Genomic DNA, 16,632 nt, shown 5'->3' on the forward strand with positions numbered 1-16,632 from the left:
GATGATTGACTGGTTATTGAACTACTTAAATAGGAAATGCCAAACAATTTAATTAAAAGAACTATGGAAACTTCTGGGGAAAACGTGTTGCCCTAATCCTGTTGCAGATGGTCCGAGGCTGAAAGCCTCGAACCGTAATTGTTAATTCCTACATTTTTCCTATGTCGGGGCGACCCTTGTAGGTATCCCCCTTGTTTGCTAACTAGCCTGACATATTAATCTATATATATTGTACACAATTAATCTAAGGACTTATCCATTTAGTAGGTTTTTCCTGGGGAACACTTCTTCTGTGAGAGTTCTTGATCGTGGGTGCCGGTGAAGTGGGAAGAAGGTAGAGGGTTGGGAAAGGTCGGTGGGAAGAAGGTTGGGGAAGGTCAGTGGGGGAAGCCGTTCGCTTGCTCGCGGTGGGCTGACGAGTTCGCCATGCAGCCCTGCCACACGAAGCGCTGACACTATAAGAAATATAGCGTGCCGCTATGTGTCACAACCTGGTCGCGTCACCTGTCTCATGTTCCCGAGTACTCGGTATTTTTAATGTTAAATGTTCGTGTCAATGTGCGTTTTCGTGTGTTTGTGTTCTATGTACTTATTTATTAAATGACGACCTTCATATATGGAAGTGAATAACGACGCCTTGTACGGCCTGAAGATGGTTCCCTGTGAACCGAAACTATAGTTGCCACAAGCAGCATATTGGATTACTGAATGCAGGTATTTAAACCATTATAAATATTCAAACGTAATCCGGAGGCTAACAACTCTTAAAAATGATTTTTAATATTTTACATAAGAGCCAAAGCTACCTGTTCTAGTTTAGCGGTAGTGCTATCTAGGGCAGCCGACATGCGGTCATACGATTGTTTCCGTTCTTCATACTCTGCTGTTACAGCTTGTGCTGTCTCCCGCAGTGGTTGCAATTCTGTTGGACAAAACAGAGAAGGATTATTAAATATTAGACTGTTGGATACTGAAGTAGACATTTTTCATCGATATGGACACATATTTTATTCAAAAATAACTTGAATGAACCACTCACAGAGTTTGCTACTGTCTAATATTCTATTTTACCTTTTAGTTGTTGGAAGATTGAAACTATACCAAGAAAGTATATATATATAAATATATGTATATTCATTGCAAAATATAAATAGCCAAAACCACCAGACCGACTCAACAGTCAGACGATAACATATGTATGTACGTCTCCATTCCGTCTACACGGGTTTCTACAGTCACCTGCACCAATTTATATTTGTAAATTCAAATTGTCTGCTGACCAATTAATGAAAAATACCTCCACCACAGAAAAACCTGCAGGCTAAGCAGATCTCCATTTACATGGCTGGATTTTCAATAAATTATTCCCTTGAAATTGTCACATTTATTTCCTAGCATTACATTAATTACGTGAGTATTCATGTTAGATGCTGCAGTAAATATAACCCTTTTGTGCTAGAGAAATCCAAGCATTCCGTAGATGGCGATGATGAGCGTATCTTAAACTGGTTACAATCTTTTGCCAGAACTTAGCGGTACCTGTGGGACAACTTTATCGATCTGAGCCATTATCCCTTTTACCTAAATCAAAGACCAACTTGCAAAAATATATCTTTCTCAGGAAAGCTCACTCTCCATTGGTAAACAATCGGGACTTCAGTTCAGAACAAATCTCAAATCAGGACTTTCTCAATTTCTCCTTCTTCATCTAGTTTTTCAATAAATGACACAAATCCGTTTTCATGAAGCAGATCCTAAAGGTTTCCTAATTGATTGGAAAATATAAAATATAAACAGTCAAAGGAACTGGTAGGTGGCTAAATATACAAAAAAACTGATATGTTACAAACCTTTGATAAGAGGTGTCAACTGTGCCTTCTTCATCGCAATTTTAGTTTTGAGATCAGCAGCTGAGTTATCATGGTCATCAAAAGAGTCTTTCCCAGCATGACTTGAGGTTTCCTATAAAAGATAAAAAACTGTAAATGTATTCTAATAAAAATATATTCTATTTGTGCTCTACATAACATATTATGTTATGTAGAGCACAAGGGTGTTGTCATGATCATGTGACGATCATGGTACCACTGACATAGGATATTTTTTTGTTGCGATGGTACACTTATAAGAATCCAAAAATAAATAATCCTGGTAAAAAAATATATAATACACAATTAAAATATTTCGTTGCTATTGACATAATTTCAAACCACCAAAAAAGTTTTGGAATAAGGTAAAGGAGACCTATTTTAGTGCAGAAATTTAACTTATTCCAGTATACAATTTCAAATAGTGACTTTTTTTTAGTTTTGCCTAATTTCACAAAAATGAACAACTTTCTCTAAAATAGTTATCTTCCTTAACATACATACTAAGTTTCTAATTTGAAAATCGTTTAAAAAGTAAAAAATTTGTTAAAAAATTACAAACTTGCGTAATCTGGTAAACAACTTGTTCATTTGAGATGGACTAGTTGTTAGTCACATCAATGTTATTGGCAAGGAATGTTTTTGTAGTTGAGTTTTCTTTCTCCAACGCTTGCCATAACTGGAACTCTTCTAAATAAGTTTGCTGTAGTACAGTGAAAGGAAGAATTTACTGTCTGTCTTTACCTGATGAGACAAAACACGTTGAAACAGCATAATAAGTTCTATAATTTAAGTGCCAAACTCAGGCGGGTAATTGTTTTTCAGGCTCAAAATAAAGAGGAAATCTGAAATTAAATTTTTTCCAACCACAAATTGTTCTTGTAGACAATAGACAATAGACAATTAATCTTTATTTACACATTCATTAAGAATAGTAGTAGCATCAATTTACAATTTTTTCTAAATGTGTGGTTGAGGGATTTTTTTGTCAAAGATCTGTTGATAGTATTCTTTTAAGGACTATAAAGGTAGTTGAGTTCAGTGGCGGCTCTAGGACCTAGTCTAGGGGGGGGGCTCCGGGGGGTTTGGGGGGTGTGGAGCACCCCCCAACAGAAGAGGGGGGTCCGGCCCCGGAAAAATTTTTTAATTTTTAAAGCCGTTTGGTGACTTTCTGAAGCAATTTTAACACCTAAAACTGTGTCCAATAATTGTCCAAAAACTCCCATTTCACCTGTTGTTTGTCATGCATGAGCAAATAGACATAAGTAGAGTAAAGTAAAGTATATTTTTTAAATAGTTTTTACCAATTTATTTAATAGGTCAGATTTATTATCCTAATAGAACTAGGCCTATATTAAATATGAATAGATATTGCAAAACATAACAATTAATCCTCTATTGTGGTTTCTATTTCATAATTCAACTTTTTAAACCTAGTTTTAATTTGTACTGCTCAATTTCGGAATTTTGGGGGAGGGGTTTTACCCTCTAACCCCCCTCCCTGCCTACGGCCTTGTAAAACGGGACTACACTGTATTGAAAATATAACTAACAATTGATAATTTAATAGTAAAAAATCCACGGCAATAATGAGTAGATAACCAAACGGTAAGGCCTGACATTGATTGAATTGTATAATTTAAACACCCACGGCAATAACGAATAGAAAACCAAACCATGAGGGTAAGGCTTGACTAATTGTATTTTATATTAAAACATCCACGGCAATATGAGTAGAAAACCATACCATGAGGATAAGGCCTAACTTTAATTGTACTGTTTGAATGTGAAATCCATCCTCCTTTCTTTCTGCCCGGCGAAGTGATCTATTACTTTTTCGTTGAAGTTTAAAGTTGACAACAGCTTTTTTTCGATAGAACACATAGCAAGCGCACTTAGTCTGTCTTGTTTCATGGTACTCCTGGTAAACGTTTTAATTCGTTTCAAAGTAGAGAAACAACGTTCACTTTCCGAAGTAGTCATAGGTATTGTGCTTATGATTTTTAAAAGTTTGATTGACTCTGGAAGCACATCTTTGAGGTTGTTGTCATAGACAAAGTTGAGTAGTCTTAATGACCCTGTGGCCGTTGAAAAATCATCCCTATTGTAAATAACATTTAACTCCTGTTTCAATTCAGTTTTATTTAGGCTAAATAGTTCCGCAGCAGCGTGTAACTCTTTTTCGGGAAACTTGGTTTTAAACTCCCCAAACAAACTTGGCTGAAACAGTTTTGCCGCGGACAAATGATTTACAAACGTAAAACGGTCATCAATTCCCGACGTAATTATGTCACACACTTCCTTTGCGACGACGCGTTTTTGATCGTCGTGTCTTCTCCGCTTTTTGCTCGATTCGGGTTCACTATCTCTCGGTTGATCTAACATGGTCAAGTTTCTTACGCGATCTACCACAGTTTTGAAATCGCCGACAAACTTAAACGCCTTGACGCAATCAATTGTTGTTTGCTGCAGTTGGTTGTACAGAATGTCACTGTGGGGCAGTATTTGATTGAAAAAGTCCAGCCAGAAAATAAAGTCTTCGTCTTTTAGAATACTTCTTAGGCCAACAGCTTTATTTATTGTGGCATAGTCATTGGTGTCATCGTCGAGTATGTAACTTAAACATTCCTCCAACTCTCTTTGATAATTAAAAATTGTGCTTACAATTCTGGATTTAAAATTCCACCGAGTACCTGAGCTTTTTGGAATACGACGTTTTACTATCTCATCGAGAACTGCAGTTCTCTTTGTTGACTGGGAAAAGAATGATGAAAACCCCTCGATATTACTGAAGAATATCTTAACCTGCTTATTTTGTGTAGCACTGCGTTCAATGATTAAGTTTAATTGATGTGCGTAACAGTGGACAAAATTTGCATTCTCATATTTAGATTTTACACGCGCTTGTACTCCCGTGTGTTGGCCACTCATTACGGAAGCCCCATCGTAGCTCTGGGCAATGACTTTATCAGGAGTTTTGTCGAGGTTTAATTGCTCTAATACTTCAAAAATTGTTTCGCTAACTGATTCTGCATCATGGCCTTTTGGTCTAATAAAAGTGATAAATCGCTCGTGAATCGTGCCATTCAGCTCGTACCTAATAACAAATACTAGTTGGGATAAAGTGGCACAGTCTGTTGTTTCGTCGGCTTCAATAGCAACATAGTCGGTTTGTGTCAATTCGTCACGAATCATTTGCAGACAAACGTAATATATTGAGTCCAATAACTCGTTCTGTATGGTTTTAGACAGACCCAAAAACACTCGGTTATTTGTTTGATTTATGTGCTGTTGCAATGTTACATCCAGCTCCGCCATAAGGTTAACCAAACCACGAAATATGCCAGGATTTTTAGAATTTTTCGCGTTCATCATGTCCTCGTAATGCTAATTCAAACGCTCCACAAAATTTAATTGCATCAATTAGCTTACTTAGAATGTATCGATTTTTCGAAACATCTTCATTTTGTTTTTGTATTTTTAACCTATATGCATTGTCCAATTGGCATCTAACATCAACTTTACCTAAAACAGCATATTCTATTGACGCATTTATGTGTTTTTCACTTGTTTTGTGTTTTTTTACTTTTTCCAGTAGATGTTTAAGGTCTGAAATGCCGTCTACAGTCCATGCTCTATCTTGAACCCCCATGACCAAACAAGTGTAGCAGAAAAATGAATTTTTAATTGAACAACCACATAGCCAATCTGCATGATTGTACATATGTGGCGAAAATTTTTGTGTGAAGCTATTCTTATTCTTTGAACTGTTTTGAATTTGGTTTATGTTCATGAAAGGTCTAGGAGGTCCTAATTTTTTCAAAGAAATTCTGTGGTCAATATTTTTGATCCCTTCATTGATAATCAGGCTAACTTCGTTAGTGACGTTAGCCGTCGACGACAACGAAATGCCGCCGTCCATTATTATTTAGATTTAGGCCTTCAACCCACGGCAAATTTACCCGTAATAACTTATTAAGACTAATAATAAGTAACTATAACTAAAATTGTCCGAGTCACTTTACTTAAAATATGGTTAGTTTACTTAGTTTTCGGGTTGATTAGGTTAGCCTATACTAAAACTACAGACGTAACTTATTGACTCAAAGATACCAACTAACTAACTCAATCAATTAAGTATAACTATTAATAATTTCTACTTAGCTCTTTCAATCTTCAACAAACTACCGCTGCCTTCCTTACGCCTCCATCACTATCACTAAACACAAACACTATTGATCACAAAACAACAGGTCGTTTGGCACTAAACTATAACTGAACTGTGGTCATGGACATGGAAAGAAGTGAGGTTAGTTAATGTTTATGGTAGTGACAGTGTGGATGATGGCTCCAGCGCTGCCAACATGGTTCTTCCTATCCTAATCGTGTGTGATGCAGAATTATCCAGTTTAGGGTGGCTGCCCTGATTTATGGATGCGCACGCAGCTTTGGACTCTGCCCCAGAGTCCCTATTGTAAAGCATTGGAATGACGTCACGGCACCCTCAGCGCTGTTAGGTGTTTCTACCATAAGACTACATGCATTGAGTTTGGGACGGAGGTTGCCGCCGTCCGCAATCCACATTATGAAAGCGACTATTGCAAAACAGTCATTACTGGATTCAAAATTTAAAACTATTTCATTTCATATTATTATCATATTGATTAAGTAGTCGTAAGTAATTGTAATTTAATTTTAATTACGACATATTATTTTTTTTATTACATAAAAAAAAATATTGATTTCTGTATTGTTGGGAGGGCGGCGTCCGAGAGTCCTTATGGGCTAGCCGCTACTGGTTGAGTTGTCTTTCTCATACGCTTGCCGTAACTGGAACAGTGACAGCTGAAATCTGATGTCTGTCTGTACCTGATTAGACAAAATACTTAAAAATAGCAAAGTCAATCCACAGTGAGAGCTTTCCCTCTTATACCAGCTGTGCTCTGCGGTGCTAAGGCAGTGGCGGCACCACCTAGCTGCTATGCTACTTTAGCGTGTTCTGAAAGCACAGCTGATAAAGGAGCGGAAGCTCTTTACTTTTTTCATACGCTTGCACAGCAGATTTCAGCTGACACTGATTCCAGCTTCAACAAGCGTATGAGAAAGAAATCTCAACTATAGGTACAAAAAAAAAATTGTTGTTTGAAAAAAATTAGTTACTGATTCCCTCTTTATTTTGACCCTGAAAAACAACTACGCAAATATCGGCACTTAACTTATAGGACTCCCTTTATTTACCACACACTACTCACTTTAAACACTTACGTTTTAACTACTCTACAGTAACAGTGCTAATACCTCTATAGGTGCTAGTTGTGAAAGTCTAGCCTTGAGTATGTCAAGAGTACGAGCCAGTACTCCAGCTTCTGCCTTCATTGCCGCAAGTTCAGCTCGGCTCCGCTTGTATATGGAGCTACGAGCACGCAGCTTAGTGACGTAGCGTTTGAACTCATCCCCTCGTAACACACCAGTTTCACCCCCCGCCTGACGCAGCTGTTCTGTCACTGACTGGAAACAGTGATGGAGTCAGCTAATTATTACAATGACACGGACCTGTTTTTGCTTGTAATTTAGATTTACCTGTGCTTTGCAGCAGGTTACAAACCTAACTTAGGGTTTAAAAAATTCTTCACTGCTGTTTCAAATCTGCTAATTGTAAAACAAAACACTTTAACTTTGCCTCTGTATTAATATTCTTAAAGGTTACAGTTTGTTGAAGTTACGTCAAATTTGCACAAAAATAAAAGGTTTTCCCTCAAGATGTTTTAGTTTTTGCTGACAGAGAACATGACACTCCAACCAATAGACAACCAATTGAATTAAAAAAGAGATTAACAAAGAAAAATCCTTTTTTCCTTTGAGTTTTGACTTACGCTGATTTCATCAAGTAGTTTGTTATGCTGCACTCTCAGTTCTGAAAACTGCTCAGCGATGGTGTCTTTCTTCCTACCGATGATTGCAGCTTGTTGTCGAAACGGCGCCAGTTTGTCATCTGACGGATTGCTGGTGGCTAGATGGCGCTCTACCAGTTCGTTTACTTCACTTGTCACAACTTGCACCTGATTGCAAAAACATTGTTAATTTCAGGAAAAGAGGTTTGAATTTGTGTCCCTTACGATCAATATTAGCCACTAGTTTTAGAACTTTTTTACTAGGGGAGACTCAAAAAATACTTGATAGAATAGACTTTAAATGATTTACTGCAGATTAAATTATGTTGTATATACATTCTACAAGAATAAATTCTATGTATTCTTTGATCAATGGTCTTTGCTCAAATGCTTTTTTCCTTTGTACTGTATTTAGGTCGTATATTAGCTGGTTTATAAAGACGATTCTTTGTTCAAATTTACCTTTTTTATCTGGTAACCATCATAGAAACCTATAAGCGTGATGTTAAAAATGCAAACTTAGTTTTTTTTATGATATAGGCATTATAAAATTATGATTGATTTATTAAAAGACATTCTTACTGTTTGTAGAAATAATTTTGGTAAATTTAGCTTAGATAAGTTCAACCGCTATTGCGTGATGTGATTACTAAATTTTTAAATTTGCATCAAGCCTGATCTCGTTGCACTAAAGAGCAATATTTTTTTTTAATCTGTAACCTAAAAACTTTTATTTATTTACTTGTGCATTTCACCGCCCCTGTAAACCAAAATTAATCATAAGTTTTCTCTAACTATAAGAAATATGGTAGGCCTTAATTTTTGAGTTAGCGACATACTTAATACTTTAATACTTTACTTTTATTTTAATACTTTTAGATGAAATGGCGACCATACAAAGTAGGTATTTTAAGCCATGTATGAATGGAGATGACTGTAGGATGAGTGGCGCCATCTTGTAGTCTTGTTAGTGACTATGGCCGACATCTTCCTTAGACACAGCTGTTAATTAATAGCCCATACTGCTAATGGCAACTAAGGGACCACAGTTTATGTGGAATCCGAACCACATTTTTGCCTTGGTATATACGAATTAGTCTAATTATCAGGATAGTACTCACTCGTGCGGACGTTAATCCACACGTAAGAAGATAAGAAGATTCACTACTTAGTAGCGAGTATTTTAATGTGTTTTGCACCAATAGAATTTTTTTTAAGGTAGGGTTCAAGCCATGGTCTTGTCAGTTTCACAATCTAACGTCTAAATTCTATGATTGGTTTGGTATATTATTGAATTCTTACAGAAAAACAAGGGAAACAAAAGACTGATTGAATAACAAAGACTGATTGAATAAAAAAACACTGTGAAATAATAAAATTAGAATAATTGCTGCAGGCAAGCCATATTGGCTTTTGTGGCTTGGAATTGTATGTGTTTTGTAAATTTGTATTTTTTGGAAAATAAAAGAAAAAAAGTTACTATATCTATATGAGTAATGTACATGCGGTGGTTTTACATGCTATAGTTACGGTAATTTATTCTTCTACCCCCAGATTTTGGAGGAATGACCAGGGGAGGGTCTTAACTGGACAAACACAACAAAACACATGTTAAAACTTAGACGTTTAAAATTCTCCACGTACTTTGGCCTGCAGTAGGTCTAAGTTGCTTCTGGTCAACACTGGTTCATTTGCCACCATCGAGAGAACATCAACTTCCTTCTGTCTTTGTTCAATCTCTCGAGGCAGCTTTTGGTTTACAATGTAAGATGTCATTTTAATCTCCTCCTCCAACCTTTGCAGCAAACCTGCAAACAGAAAACCTGAGTAAAGATTTCATTAAGTGAAGGTTTTAAGATATTTAGGTACCTTGAATGTAAACCTCTATAAGCCAATGAAATGCTCAAAGGTCACAGTTAGGAAAAGACTGGTCGACCCTTTGATTTTCAAAGCCTGATGTCGGATGCAAGAGTAACCATACATAACTTTCACTGACAAATGTCTATGCAAGTCAAACTCAACAAAGTTGGCTAAAAGCTAAATTCAACATGTTCTGTAAACAACTGTAATTGAAGCTTAGAGCTACTACACATAGAGAGCTTTTGGTTGACCATATAGTGTGGTAGATAATTAATTAATTAGGTATGGTGAATCACCAAGACGTCTGTCTGTGTTATCTTCTTGGCCAGGAAAATTATGTTACATTCAAAAATAAAAATACGAATTACAAAAATACAAAGTAGTTGATTCAAAAGCTTAAGGAAAACCCCCTACAAATGCAACCAGATGCTGTTTCTTCAGACATACTGTTTAGTCTACTTTCTATTCACAATCATTTTTGTTATTGATATAGTTTATGAAACATATAAGAGCTATATATAGCTTAAAAATTGTTTGTTCAATATGTTTGATTTGGCTAGAACATTCAACAGAAATAGTAAAAGATTTGGTTCAAATACCTGCTTTTAAGTATTTTAATTGTTGCCTAATCCTGCAACTAATTTTGACATGTCATCTTCAATCGTGAAAATAGTCAAAATCGCTTCATCAGAAGGTTGTAGGTTCACACACACACATAACAGAAACATCAGAAGCAAGGACATAAAAATAATGAAAGAAAGGGTATATTAACAAACACTACCAGGTGGATGTATAGAGACAAGAGCATATCATTGTTTCAATACACGCCAGTAATGTTCGTGTTTGTTTGTGATCATGTGAATTGACAACCTTCTGATGAAGCGATTTTGACATCTTTCAGATGAATTCCTGAAAGTTCGAAACTAGTTGCAGCAATAAGCAACTATTGTATTTCACAGAAGCTATATATATTTAGTATTCAAACCAATTTTGTTATTCAAAAATCCGAAAGCTACAACAAAAAATGAAAGAACTTAGTGATTGACATCAATGCACACTGTCGCACAATCAAACTATACAAACATTTTAACTGAAAAACTGGTGACAAACATTAACATTGGGATGAAATGACTAGTTTTGTTAATAGTCCAAAGTGTTACATACTGTACATGCAGATGTATGTTTTGAGTTACCTTGAGAAGTGGCTCCTGAAGAGTTCTGCCTCAGTTCCCTCAACTGCTGACTCAGTCTTGTTGCTTTCTGCTGTAATTGCTGAATTGCAACTCCTTCTTCGGCTTTTTGATTGGTCAAATCTTTCTGCCTTTCTCGCTCAACCCTCAGTTCTCTGCAAGCCTCTAGTAAAGTGTCCTTGTTTTCTACATTTTCTACCTGGAATTAAATTTGTTTAAAACTTTCAACTATCAAATATTCAATCAACTGCAGGGTGTGAAAAAAAATACTTTTCATGAGGTTTGTTCAAGTTTCACTTTCCAATTAACACATAAATACACAAATTTTACTTGATGTAATGAGTGGCGGCTATTGACCATTAGAAGAAGGGGGTGGAACCGACTAGAAAGATAAGGGGTTGTGTTATTATTAAAAATACATCAATTTCCAAAAAAGGGGGGAGTGCCCCTTTATGCCCTTAATAATCGTGACCATTAGCCGTGAGTAAGCAACAAAAATGTAGCCTCAGAGAATCAGTGGTGATTCAAAAGAAAGAACATTTTCATAATAATAATTATGCCTTTGTTGTCTTTCAAAAAATAACTGGTAGCTGTTGTAAAAAATCTACAATTTAAACAGAACACATAACCACACATATGACAAAGCAAGGAGATGGACAGGTTTTGAGGGCATTGGAAAAGCAGAAATGTGTTTTAACTTTGTTCCCATAAATGGCCCAATTTTTTATTTGTCTATTAATAAATTGGTTTTACATAATGTCCTTTGTCTTTTATCTGACATGTCTTCCTCTTCTAAACCAATGCAAAAAAAGAAGCAAAATAGGTGTTGTGTGCAATTCTTTAACACACTTCAACCGACACATGGTCGGCTGAAATTCAAAACAGGCTACAGCTTGTCTATACCATCAGTATCCAAAAGTAAATGCTACACAACACTCTAGACACCAGGCTGCATCTCACTTTCTTGTAAAGAACAAGATGATTTTACTTCTATGATCAACATTGTTTCCCTATCTTCAAATACTACCAATAATGTTCAAGTAATGTTTTGAATTAATGCAGTCCAATAACTGAACAGATTCTTGGTCATCCAACAGAAACATTTTGAATGGTTTAAAACCTGTTTAAAACTTGAGTATTTTAAGCTTTCCTTAGCATCAAACTGACAATCTTTGCATCACTAGCATGCAAACCACTTGCGGTAGCAATACCCCATGATTCCATGCAGTTTGTTCATGACTTACCCAAATTGCAACAAAAAAATTACAAAAACCCCAAAATACAATTACCTTTCTCTGCATTCTCTCAATCTTCTTGGACACAATGTTGTGTTCCTTCTCCATCGCCTCAATATCGGATCGTAGCTCGGCCACGGAGTTTCCAGTTGACTTGACATTCTCGCTCTCCTTGTGTGTAGCTTTGAACTCTTCAATCAGTCTGTCGTACTTAACAGACAATTGACCATAAGTATTAACAATCACTTAAGGGTAAAGTTTTTCAAAAGTTAAATTATTTTTGTCTTATTATTATTGTTTCAATAATATTATTGGTAAAAGTAAAATATACTTTGAAATGATAGTGACAGTGACACTAATCTACATAATTCAGGAGATCTTTTTGCGACTGATGTTATGCCTAAACGCTATCTCTGTATCCAAGAAAATTATTATAGTATATTTTTAAATTTGAAATTTGCAAGAAAAAATTATTTTTTAGCAAAAATTTAATTTTGTCTAGTTCTATTCAGATATTTTAAAACACACTTAGCCTATTACCTTAATATAAGCAAACCTTATCGACCCAAACAATCAGTAGTCCAAATATAAGAAATATTTCTCTACTTTGAACATCCATTAGTTAATAATTTAAGATCCAATCAATTGTTGTTCAATCACTGTTAATAAATTTCATGATTTATCCCTTGAGCTGTAGGTATAACCACAGAAAACGTACACAGGAAACATTCAATTCAGTACACTTAAGTGGTGTCTAAGGCAAAGTCCAATGCCACCCCCCTTCGCTGTGACGTGCTACAACGCTTATGGTGAAGGAAGACTCTTTGCCCTGTTTGATAGGAATTTCCGCAACATGCTTGCTGCTCGGACTCTTCCTTGCTTGTCACAAGTATTTCCCACACAAAATATTAGAGCTGAAAGTGCATAATCATCCCCAAAGCAAATTTCATCCTTCTCTGTGAGGTAATGTAAGAAATATTATTTACTACCGTCGATCAGCTTTAAAAGGTACAGGGGACATTAGGCAAAGTCTCCAACCCAATTGCTGTTTTAGTGGCCTGTTTTTTGTTCATATAATTAGTTCATTCTTGTAACTGTGCAATGTTTGTTGTAGCCCTCCATCTGAACTTGGCCTCAACAAGATGATGACCACAACAAAAACTTGGCATCATTGTGACAGAGATCATTTAAAATATAACTCAGTATTTCCCATGATTTCCGCTTTACCTGTTCCACAAGATTTGCGATATCGGCATCACCCAGGATCTCTGGAGGGATTTCGATCTTCACCAGAAACTTTGCAATGTAAGCTCTCTTGCGCAGATCTTCCATATTCTTAAGCAGCCATTCCAGTATAGGGTGAATAACTCTCTTATCTCCTTGCACCAGCCCCTGGCGAAACTGACCTCTGGAACAAAATGATCTGAAGTGACTCTTTTCACGATCAATGGCCAAAGTTGGAAATAAATTAATTGTTTTATTAATTTCTTAAATTTTATTCTTTTCAAACCAATTTGTCTAAAATCCATCAAAGTGATTTATTAGTTTTAGTGAAATGTATAATATGACACAATGATGATGTTTAGCAGCATTAAGTAGCTTATCATAATGTAAGCCATCAAAAGACTTGACACTCAGTACTATATGCACTTTTACTACTCTACAGCATTTGAGACCCAATAATGCTGATTAAAAATATGAAGCTTAGAATAGAATAATACAAGAATCATATTGATAATTTACTGAGTGGTTTCAGTGATTGCTCATAGACATGGATGCACACCGATTATTTTATTTGGGGTAACTTGAAGTAGAAGGTTTTATCAAACAAACCCAACTCGATTTTAGAGGTGAAGGATTGTGATTTGTTGAGTTCACAACAAAGTCTACAACAATTGAACAAGAAAGTGATTAAATACTTCATCAAAGGGCTAAAGTTTGTAGAGCAACACACAGGTTATTAATATTTTACAGGTGTAATTGGTCATGTTTAATAAGGTAAAAAAAACTAAACTGAAACGTGTATTAGGCCTATTTAATTTTTATGTTGCTAAGCAAATCTTATAATGAACAAAAACTTTTTTGGTACCATGTACTGTATAAATCAATCACAAAATTATTGTTTTATTTTAATTTGATTTAGAAGTAAATTAAATATGCTCCTTGTTACAGTTTAATCATTTGACCAAAAACAATACAACCTAAAATAAAAAATTACTAACAAATTTAAAAAAATATATTACCGGTATTAGAAATTCAAAAGACTCCAGTTGGTCTAGATCGGATAGGAGAGTTCTTCACTAGTTGATTATGACATGACATCCACCCACACACCAGTAGTAAAGTATTTTGGGCAGACCCGCGGTTAAAGTTAGTGATGCGCGTCCATTCTCTCATTTTCACGCTCTTCGTTCATTCAAGATGTTGAGCCTTTTGAAAACTATCCTCGATACTCCTGGTAAGTTACTAAATAGTCCATGTGTTTTGAAAATTAGGTGTGGTTAGGTTGTGAATTGATTGATTACTAATTTAGAGTACATGTTAGGTACCTTGTATTACAGTTATCTTTTGATGGAAACAACGTCAGAAAATTAACAGTTATAATATTTTTTTCTTCTTTTGGTTGTGAATAGTTCTTTAGATGTTAAAAAGCAAATTAATATCAATAAATTGAAAAAGTGCTACGGTACCTACTAAGTTTTAACTTAGTTAACTTCCAGAGGCCAAAAACACCATCCGTTCAAATTCATATATATATATATATTTATATATGTGTACGTTAGCGCGATAACTCGAGCAAAATTCATCCGATTTTGATGAAATTTGGTACAAACGTGTAAACCTACATTTATTCTAACGAGTTTGCGAACCAGCATAATCGGACCATGGGACAGGGGTTTATGGGGGGTTTTATGGGGTAAAAATGGGTTTTTCTCATTTTTGACCCTAAAAACTTAAAATTTCTAAATTTCTCTCTACACCATTTTGAAGAGCTTTAAAAAACAAATAATTTAGTATATTGAAGTGTTTTTGAATGTTCATTGACTACGGAGAAAATTTAAAAAATTGTAAATTTAAAATTCCCATGTTATTCTTATGGAGAATAAATAAACTGTTCTAGTTTGCTTGTTTATGGATATATTTTAATCAAATTTGGCAATTTGGTTTATTTCATACTAAGCTATCAATATTTCAATTGAAAAAACACACCTCAACATCTTCCCCGTAGCAGCAAACCTAACTACTCACTAAAATTAATGTTATTTAAATAGGAAATAAATCTGAAAATTTATAGGGAATATTTTAGTAGAAATCAAGCCGGGTAAATGGAAATTCGCTTAGTATGCAGGTTTGCTGCGACGGGGGTATTTACCCATCTCATCTCATCTTTAGTAAAATGGGATATATCTCACTTTGCATTTATATACTCTAGGCCTAGTCCAAATACATAAATTAGGATTTAATCTTTTATTAAGATCCAGTTGATGAGCAACTTAATAGTAAAGAAGGTAGGATAGGTAAGAAGGCTTAGTGTGATAGTAAAAATTGTTTCCCAGATAATGATATAGGAGTTATATTAATTTGAAAATAAATATTTGATAAATTTGAACTTAAAGAGTAATCTGAAAAAAATATCTTGTGAAAGTTAAAATTACTTTTGGGAAAGTTAATTCTTTTTTACATTGTTTTTTTTTTTATATTTCTACTCAGTCAAGTTGGTGATTAAAACATGATAACCTCCAAATGAGCAATTTATTATCTTACTGCACTTGAGATAAAAGTAAAATTAAACTCTCAGCTTTAAGAGAGGTTTTTGTTAGAAGCATCTTATCTCTTATCCACTTCATTAGTGCTTAATGTTCAATTTCATAGAAAAAGGTTGTGCTAAAAGAAGCGACACTAGTGTTCTTTCTTCATCACACTTACTTGCTCGAGAACCATGGACAGTGATAAGTGCAACAAAGACCCACACTTTTTGAGAAAAGTGTACTTTTTAGGGGTGAATAAAGTTTTCGGTGAGTACCAAGTTACTGGTGTACAATAGAACCTCGATTAATGTTTAACCACACTCTTTGTTAACCATCACCCCGCTACAGTACTTAGATAATTTTTAAATGTGGTGTGATTCTATTTCACTGTACAAAGATTGAACTTCTGTAGGTACTACAAAATACAAAATATCTGTATTGTGTTCTTGTAAGTAATTAAAATATAAATATGTATTGTTCACTTGTACAAGGATTATATCTTCCAAAATGTTTAATCAATTTACTGTATGGATTTATAACAGGAATTCTGTCATCCGCCTATTCGCTTTTAAAACCGCCATTCTCCCACGGTCCTGATCGTGACAGTTAATATCACTTAGAAACATATACTGTACTAAAAAACTATATTTTTTAATTCAATAGATGTATTTATTCAATAGATGAATAATATTCTACAACATTGGGTCGCGGTAGGTTTAACTCTCCTATTAAGCCTTGCCTGGACAGCTCCTCGCATTTTAAAAATCATAAATGACCAACCTCAAAGGATTATATCCGTAAAAATAACCTAAGGTACTATCACTTTCGCAGGGAGACAA

General features: G+C 35.1%; 2 protein-coding genes across 3 annotated transcripts in view; one reads left to right on the forward strand and one right to left on the reverse strand.

Annotated features, from left to right (window-relative positions):
* The window catches only part of LOC128999729 (intraflagellar transport protein 81 homolog), a 36,862-nt gene that overhangs the window by 18,673 nt on the left and 1,557 nt on the right, over positions 1-16,632 (reverse strand). Inside the window, exons 3-10 of the mRNA XM_054426379.1 lie at positions 13,272-13,452; positions 12,099-12,254; positions 10,813-11,008; positions 9,404-9,567; positions 7,742-7,927; positions 7,167-7,376; positions 1,851-1,962; positions 807-922 (exon numbers count right to left, since the gene is read on the reverse strand). Of these exons, the coding sequence (XP_054282354.1) occupies positions 807-922; positions 1,851-1,962; positions 7,167-7,376; positions 7,742-7,927; positions 9,404-9,567; positions 10,813-11,008; positions 12,099-12,254; positions 13,272-13,452 (1,321 nt within the window). The remainder of the gene's footprint in view (positions 1-806; positions 923-1,850; positions 1,963-7,166; positions 7,377-7,741; positions 7,928-9,403; positions 9,568-10,812; positions 11,009-12,098; positions 12,255-13,271; positions 13,453-16,632) is intronic.
* LOC128999730 (cAMP-dependent protein kinase catalytic subunit 3) overlaps positions 14,479-16,632 on the forward strand; it is a 147,106-nt gene continuing 144,952 nt past the window's right edge. The window contains exon 1 of one of the 2 annotated variants that reach the window (XM_054426381.1): positions 14,479-14,502. The gene's annotated coding sequence lies outside the window, so the exon portion shown is untranslated. Of the gene's footprint in view, positions 14,503-15,985; positions 16,061-16,632 lie in introns of those variants that run through there. The other variant, XM_054426380.1, reaches the window with a different exon arrangement.

This window comes from Macrosteles quadrilineatus, unplaced genomic scaffold, assembly GCF_028750875.1.
Source record: "Macrosteles quadrilineatus isolate MER2022 unplaced genomic scaffold, UCM_ALF_1.0 Scaffold_8__2_contigs__length_117827958, whole genome shotgun sequence".
NCBI classification, from domain to species: Eukaryota; Metazoa; Arthropoda; class Insecta; order Hemiptera; family Cicadellidae; genus Macrosteles; species Macrosteles quadrilineatus.